The 8,390-nt window shown below is 43.9% G+C and overlaps 1 protein-coding gene across 1 annotated transcript; it reads right to left on the minus strand.

The window, feature by feature from the left end:
* Positions 1 to 2,788: 2,788 nt before the first annotated feature.
* On the minus strand, positions 2,789 to 4,842 carry LOC123727764 (titin homolog). Its single transcript, XM_045696809.1, has 2 exons — positions 3,790 to 4,842; positions 2,789 to 3,515 (listed from the first exon to the last, which is right to left on the minus strand). The coding sequence occupies exons 1-2, from the start codon at positions 4,840 to 4,842 to the stop codon at positions 2,802 to 2,804; spliced, it is 1,767 nt and encodes a 588-aa protein (XP_045552765.1). The 3' UTR covers positions 2,789 to 2,801.
* Between the last annotated feature and the right edge of the window lie 3,548 nt (positions 4,843 to 8,390).

Consider the following 8,390-nt stretch of genomic DNA (forward strand, 5'->3'; position numbering starts at 1 on the left):
AGTACTGTTGTGGCGGATGAATCAGAATTAGTTGGGTAACATAGATAATTAAGATGTTTTATTTGCATAATATGCTTATGTGAGATACTTGTCATTAGAATGTATCCCTTTGGACTCTGGTGTTGACAGTTGCACGGCTTCCCTTAGCTGGGGCTCAGTCACTTGGGGCCCAGAGAGGGGAGAGGTCAGACTTGTCTTTCACATATCCCTGGTGCTATGCAGAATATCCGAAAGGGAAGAGGACAGGATGGAACATTGTCTTCATATGTGAATGTATCGGTTAAACCATGTGAAGGGATGGCGTGATTAATGGGGAACCAATTACTTGTCTCTACAATGTCTGTGCGCAAGTCACTCCCCTCAGTGAGCTTGTCCAGGAGTGGGATCAAGAGGGGGTTTACTTGAGATGGGAGTATCTAGAGCGGACAATTGATTTATGCCATTGGATGAGATGGTGTTTTTGTACTATGAAGTACCAGGAACGAGATTAGAACCTCGTCATTAGGGACCAAACTGAACGATAATTTATAGCGAATGTTATCTGGCTAAGGGATACTCCTTTCTTAAATATAAAGTCCCTTTGTGAACTGTTTCTAAGATCTGTGGTTCGTCATGTAGGTTGAGAGGGGTGTGTCTTGGCTATAAAAGATCTTTGTACTTTTGTGTAGTCACTTTCCAATGGTTCATAATAGAGATAGCGCATCATCAAAGTGCTTTTGCAAAAGCTCTTATTATTAAAGATGTAGTTTAAGTATAACTCTGACTGGTGTGTGAAGTTTGTAACTCTCCTCATTTGGTAATGCAGAAATTAGCCACGACACTGTGCAGCCATCTTAATCGACCTGGCCAAGGCTTTCGACTTTGTCAATCACCACATTCTTATCGGCAGACTCAATAGCCTTGGATTCTCAAATGACTGCCTCGCCTGGTTCACCAACTACTTCTCTGATAGAGTTCAGTGTGTCAAATCGGAGGGCCTGTTGTCCGGACCTCTGGCAGTCTCTATGGGGGTGCCACAGGGTTCAACTCTCGGGCTGACTCTTTTCTCGGTACATATCAATGATGTCGCTCTTGCTGCGGGTGATTCTCTGATCCACCTCTGCGCAGACGACACCATTTAGTATAGATCTGTCTCTTCTTTGGACAGTGTGCTAACAAACCTAAACTTTCCTTCCAGACTCACATTAAGAATCTCCTATCCAAACAAAATCTACAATTGGCTTCCTATTTCGCAACAAAGCCTCCTTCACTCATGCTGACAAACATACCCTCATAAAACTGACTATCCTACCGATCCTTGACTTCGGCGATGTCATTTACAAAACAGCCTCCAACACTCTACCAAGCAAATTGGATGTAGTCTATCACAGTGCCATCCGTTTTGTCACCAAAGCCCTGTGTGCTCTCGTTGGCTGGCCCTCACTACATATTCGTTGCCAAACCCACTGGCTCCAGGTCATCTATAAGTCTTTGCTAGGTAAAGCCCCGTCTTATTTCAGCTCACTGGTCACCATAGCAACACCCACCCATAGGACACGCTCCAACCAGGTATATTTCGCTGGTCATCCCCAAAGCCAACATCTCCTTTGGCCGCCTTTCCTTCCAGTTCTCTGCTGCCAATTACTGGAATGAATTTCAAAAATCACTGAAGCTGGAGACTTATATCTCTCTCTCTAACTTTAAGCATCAGCTGTCAGAGCAGCTTACCAATCACTGTACCTGTACACAGCCCATCTGTAAATCGCACACCCAACTACCTCATCCCCATATTGTTATTTATTTATTTTGGCTCTTTTGTACCCCAGTATCTCTACTTGCACATCATCTTCTGCACATCTACCACTCCAGTGTTAATGCTTAATTGTAGTTATTTTGCCTCTATGGCCTATTTATTGCCTTAACTCCCTAGTCTTACTACATTTGCACACACTGTACATAGATTTTTCTATTGTGTTATTGACTATACATTTCTTTATCCCATGTGTAACTCTGTGTTGTTGTTTTTGTCGCACTGCTTTGCTTTATCTTGGCCAGGTCGCAGTTGTAAGTGAGAACTTGTTCTCAACTGGCCTACCTGGTTAAAAAGTTGTGTTGTCTCTCTTGTCGTGATGTGTGTTTTGTCCTATATTTTAATTTGATTTATTTATTTTTAATCCCAGCCCCCCATCCCCGCAGGAGGCCTTTGTCTTTTGGTAGGCCGTCATTGTAAATAACAATTTGTTCTGAACTGACTTGCCGAGTTAAATAAAATAAATAAAATAACATATTCCTCTGTGTCATATTCCCTCTATCATATGTCCTCTATCATATTCCCTGTATTATATTCCTCTCTATTATATTCCCTCTATCATATTCCTCTGTATCACATTCCCTCTATCATTTTCCCTCTATCATATGTCCTCCATCATATGTCCTCTATCATATTTCCTCTATCATATTCCTCTCTATCATATTTCCTCTATAATATTCCTCTCTATCATATTTCCTCTATAATATTTCCTCTATCATATGTCCTCTATCATATTCCTCTCCACCATCCATCCACTCCTCTCCTTTTTCATACTCCTCATCTCATCTCAGCACTGCCCCTCTACATCGGGTCGATTTGGAATTCAACATTTAAGCACTCCCCAGATTTGTGAAAAGTAACCATTTTGTGTTTATACAGTGTTGTACAGTATGCCTTAACAAAAATTGAACAGAGTAAACGTTCTTTATAATTTTTTAATGCTTTGTTTTTTCATTGCATGCAAAAATACCATATCCCTCCCTCCCTCCCTACTCTCTCTCTATTACCCAGTCTACTCATCCATCTTCAAGCTTTCATCCCTTCCCTGCACTTCTATCACCCTCTCAGTTCCACCTCCAGCTGGCTCCCTCTTTTTCTTCTTCTCCAGTCTCTTCCTCTCCTCTTTCCTCATCTTTTCTCTCTTCTTCTCCTCTTTTACTTGAATCTTTCGCTCCATCTCCAGGAACTCAGCTTGAGCTTTCTCTCTCTTTTTCAGCTCCTCATAACACTTCTTCTCTTTCTTAATTCTGTCTTTCATCATGGCATTATGTATCTTCATCAGCCCCTCTAACCTCTTTTTCTCTGCCTTTTCCTTCTCTTTGCTTTCCTTCTCACTCTTTTTCTGTTCTAACTTCTCCCTCTTTTTCTCAGCCTTCATGACTTTCTTCTGCTCTTTCTCTCTCTCATTCATCTCTTTCTTCTCCCTCTTTTTTTGCTCCTCCTCCTTGTCTTTCATCTCCTTTCTCTCTTTCTCATCATCTTTCAACTTCTTATTCAGTTTCTTATTTTCCTCTTTTTCCTTCATCTTCAAAAACGGGATTTTCTTCATGGGGTTCATGACCAGAAAGCCCACTCTTCCCAGGATGGTCACTGCTCTCTCTGATGAAACCATCCCATTGGAGCACTTGGAATGGGCACAGTCTGCCTCATGCTTCAATCCCTCCTTCGGGCTCATCTCCTTGACGCTCCTCTCTTCACTCTCAATTTCAATGCCAATGCAATAATCCTAACAGGAAAACATTGACTCTAGGTGTAAAATTGTTTCAATGTGGCACATTCAATACACAATTGAGTGATCAACATACAATGATGGCCTAATAACCCTAGTGAGGGGTGATGTTTTATACTATGAGCTAAGAGCAGCAGGGTTGGGGTCAATTCCATTTCAATTCCGGTCAATTCAGGAAGTACTCTAAAATTCCAGTTCTCTTCAACGTATTGAATTGAAATGGAACTGACCACCATCCCTGTAAAGTAGTAGTGTAAAATAGGACACCTACCTTTGCCTCTTCCAGGGTCCAGGGCCTGGGTTCCTCCTCCTCTGACCTGCATATGGAGGCTCCCACTCTAACAGGCGTCTTAGTGACCACGCAGATCAGAGGGGTGGGCAGCTCATCATTGCGGGTTGCCAGAGTTAAGTTAGCATCTGAGACCAGCTGGTGACCGTGAGGGCAGATATCCAACTCCACAGTAGTGCCCCTCCCTTTCTGATCTGGCTGCTTGTGGTCCTTGTCATGGATGCATTCCAGGCTTGGAGGAAGTGCATGGACAGGGCTTTTATCACCTGTCAGTTCCTCTCTCTTGACAGTGGATGCAACTGCACATGCCTCTATGTCAACTGAGCACTCTGTGGTGTTCTTAACAGTCTCCTCTGGCTGTTTGTGGTCAATGTTGTGGGTGCAGGGTAGCCTTAGAGGCAGTGCTGCGGGAGCAGGAGGACTTTTATGAGTCAAAAACTCCTCTTGGAGGACAGTAGACACAGAAGCGGCTGCTTCACTGGCAACTGGACACTTGCTGGCGCCCTCTACTGCCTCCTCTGGCCGTTTGTAGCCATTGTCAAAGACAAGTTGCAGACTTGAAGGCAGCACTGTGTGAAGAGCTGTAGCTGCCGATGGATCCTCTCTATTAGCAACTGATGCCTCTGCGGCGACTGAGCACTCAGTGGCGCCCTCTATCGTCTCCTCTGGCTGCTTATGGACATTGTCCAAATTGTGTGACAAGCTTGGAGGCAGCCTTGGAGCAGGGCTTTTATCCAGGTCCTCTCCCTGGACAATGGAATTGCCTGCAGTGATCTCTGTGGCAAGGGAGGACTCTGTGGCATCCTCTTTTTCCTCCTTGGTCAGTTTGTGGTCAGAGTCACAGATATATGGTGAGCTTGGAGGCAGTGCTGCAGGGTCAGGAGGGCTTTGATCAGCTGCCATGTCCTCTTTGAGGTGAGTGGACACATCATTGGTTGTTTCACTGGCAACTGGACACTTGTTGGTTCCCTCTGCTGCTGCCCCTGACAGTTTGTTGTCAATGTCAAAGACACCTGGCACACTTGGAGGCAGCATTGGGACAGGGCATTTAGCTGCTGATCTGTCCACTCCATCAACAGTAGCTGTGTCTGAAGTGGCCTCTTGTAGCAAATGAGACCTCATAGGCATCCTCTACTGTGTGCTCTGGAGGCATGAAGTCATTGTCAAAGACTGGTGGCAGGCATGGAGGCTGCACTGAAGGAAGAATTCTAGCTTCCCATCGGTTCTCTCTCTTGACAGTGGCTGTACCTGCAGTGGCCACATTGGCAACTCGGCACTCCGTGGCTGAAACAGCAAGCTGGGAGGTTTCCGGGACATTGAATGAATTGCCAATGAACCGCTGAGCCAGTGGTGGAAGGGAGAAAGGATAGAATCTGTCCTCTTCCTTGATATTAGATATTGCCACTGGAGCAACTGAGACCTCAGTGGTTCCCTCTGTCTGCTGTGGTGGAATGGAGTCATCGTTAAAGAAGTGTGGCAGGTATCGATGAAGCATTGAGGAAAGATGTGTATCTGTCGATAAGTCCTCTCTTTTACCAGCAGATACATCTGCAGTGGCATCTGTGGCAACTGGGCACTCAGCAGGGACAAAGTAGGAAAATACAATGAACCGCTGTGCATCCTGAGCGCGTATGGCCAATGGAGAGGGGGGATGCAACATGGTTGGTATAGGCCTCCGATTGGTGAAAGCCAGTGGTGGGAGGGAGTCAATACAGGGAGCCATGAACTCAGTGAGTGGACGGTTGGTCACATCTCTCACATTCTGCGGGAGAAAAGAAACAGACCTGATGAAAGTGATCACCTTCAGTACATACATACTTTATGTGTGAACACTATAGACTTATACCATCACATATACAGTGCCTTCGGAAAGTATTCAGACCCCTTCACTTTTCCACATTTTGTTACCTCACAGCCTTACTCTAAAACTGATTAAATCATTTTTTTTGCTCATCAATCTAATGTCTTCCATTGAAGAATGATGGTGGCTGGCCGCTGTGTTCTTGGGGACCTTCAATGCTGCAGACATTTTTTTGGTACCCTTCCCTAGATCTGTTTCTTGACACAATCCTGTCTTGGAACGCTATGGACAATTCCTTATACCTCATGGTTTGGTATTTGCTCTGACATGCACTGTCAACTGTGGGACCTTATATAAACAGATGTGTGCCTTTCCAAATCATGTCCTATCAATTTCATTTACCACTTGTCCAATCAAGTTGTAGAAACATCTCAAGGACGATCAATGGAAACAGGATGCACCTGAGCTCAATTTTGAGGCACATTTTAGACATTTAGCAGAGGCTTTTATCCAGAACGACTTACAGTTAGTGCATTCAACTTAAGGTAGCTAGGTGGGACAACTACATAATCCTGATATGAAGGTCTACGAGAGATCGCTTGGTCTTGTTATAAAAAAATGTTTCAAGACAAGGCAACCATAAGAACTGAGAACTATGTATATAATAATACTCAAAGAGAGACTTACACGATACAACACAAGAAAAGTTATCAGACAAAATACTGTTAGCTTACATTCAATGGCATATGTCACATTTTGCCCGTATATTGACATATATTTGCTTTAATCAATATTGTTTAATAGAACTCTAGTCGACTTTGTCAAAGTTGGTCTTGTTACCTCCTCAATCAGGCTCGGCATTTTCCTCGTCTCAAACCAAATCCTCTTCATCTCCTTCTCCTGCTCCCTCTGGATCTGCTTCACCAGAGCCAACCTGGCTCCCAGCTCCATCATGTTACTAACCAAAGAATAATACATCTCTTTACGATGTGCACACATTTCTTCCCGTTTACTTACAATTAAGCAAGTGACAATCCCGATCCAGAGATGATTACGCAATAGGCCTATCTGAATTACTAGTAAAAAGTTGGCAACTGGAAAATTGATTTTGGCTGTTCCTATCATTATGTGCACAATATCCTATACGACATCATCATTGTGATGCAAGGCGTCGCCATTGGAGATGACAAAGCACCACACAGACTTTAAAAAGCAAACTTCAGGCTCTCTCTGTACCTTACTATTTCTTTTTAAATTAGCAACTACAAATTAGGTTGGCCTACTTGTTTTTTACTCAACCGACCCTTTTGTTACATATTTATAGAGATAATTGTTTACAATATATGTTGTGGATTAACACAGAGATGGGGTTTTCTTTCATCAATAGAATGTATTTGCCATTAGGCTGGCTCACTACAACAACTGTAACATGCCATCTCAGGTGTCAGGATCAACAATTCTCTCACAAACAAATGGATTCATGCAAACTGTCTCTCGTCAATAGTTTCACTTGTTACCATGATTGCATGTTAGGCCTACTTAAAAGGTCATGTTAATTACACAAGTCATTTGAAAAGTAGTTATTCTACAGAAACATAGTTAAACAGTAAGTTATATTACAACCTACCTCTCAAGTAAGCAGCGTGTTCTCTCGCTAATGAAATAGGACATTAATAATCTGTCAGTGGTTAGTTGAATCAGTCTCTTTGCACTGTTCTGTTTGTCTGTGCAACAGCTAACCTCCCAGAATCAGAATCTTGTGATGTCACAATGAAGGCCCCATTGCCATGACTACCCACAGAAGCTCTCATGTGTAATCAAATGCTGGAACAATTCACTTTTTTTATACCTATGCAGCACAGTCATACCTAATATTTACATTGAATCCATGTAACCACATTTTTTATTAAAATAAAATGCTCTACCTCTTATCAAATGGTTGACCATTCATAATACAGCTGTGTTGGCCTAATTCAACGTCAATATGGTTTAGATTTCACAACTAGCATCCAGGTTTACTTAGGTTACATTTAACATTTACATTTAAGTCATTTAGCAGACGCTCTTATCCAGAGCGACTTACAAAATGGTGCATTCACCTTATGATATCCAGTGGAACAACCACTTTACAATAGTGCATCTAAATCTTTTTAAGGGGGGGGGTTAGAAGGATTACTTTATCCTATCCTAGGTATTCCTTAAAGAGGTGGGGTTTCAGGTGTCTCCGGAAGGTGGTGATTGACTCCGCTGTCCTGGCGTCGTGAGGGAGCTTGTTCCACCATTGGGGTGCCAGAGCAGAGAACAGTTTTGACTGGGCTGAGCGGGAACTGTGCTTCCTCAGAGGTAGGGGGGCCAGCAGGCCAGTGGTGGATGAACGCAGTGCCCTTGTTTGAGTGTAGGGCCTGATCAGAGCCTGAAGGTATGGAGGTGCCGTTCCCTTCACAGCTCCGTAGACAATCACCATGGTCTTGTAGCGGATGCGAGCTTCAACTGGAAGCCAGTGGAGAGAGCGGAGGAGCGGGGTGACGTGAGAGAACTTGGGAAGGTTGAACACCAGACGGGCTGCGGCGTTCTGGATGAGTTGTAGGGGTTTAATGGCACAGGCAGGGAGCCCAGCCAACAACGAGTTGCAGTAATCATGACGGGAGATGACAAGTGCCTGGATTAGGACCTGCGCCGCTTCCTGTGTGAGGCAGGGTCGTACTCTGCGAATGTTGTAGAGCATGAACCTACAGGATCGGGTCACCGCCTTGATGTTAGTGGAGAACGACAGGGTGTTGTC

This window comes from Salmo salar, chromosome ssa16, assembly GCF_905237065.1.
Source record: "Salmo salar chromosome ssa16, Ssal_v3.1, whole genome shotgun sequence".
In the NCBI taxonomy this organism is placed as follows: Eukaryota; Metazoa; Chordata; class Actinopteri; order Salmoniformes; family Salmonidae; genus Salmo; species Salmo salar.

Coding starts and splice junctions, on each gene's coding strand:
- LOC123727764 (XM_045696809.1), bottom strand. CDS start 4,842: ATGCTGCCTCCAAGTGTGCCAGGTGTCTTTGACATTGACAACAAACTG. Junction 3,516..3,789: donor GGACCCTGGAAGAGGCAAAG/GTAGGTGTCCTA, acceptor TTTTCCTGTTAG/GATTATTGCATTGGCATTGA.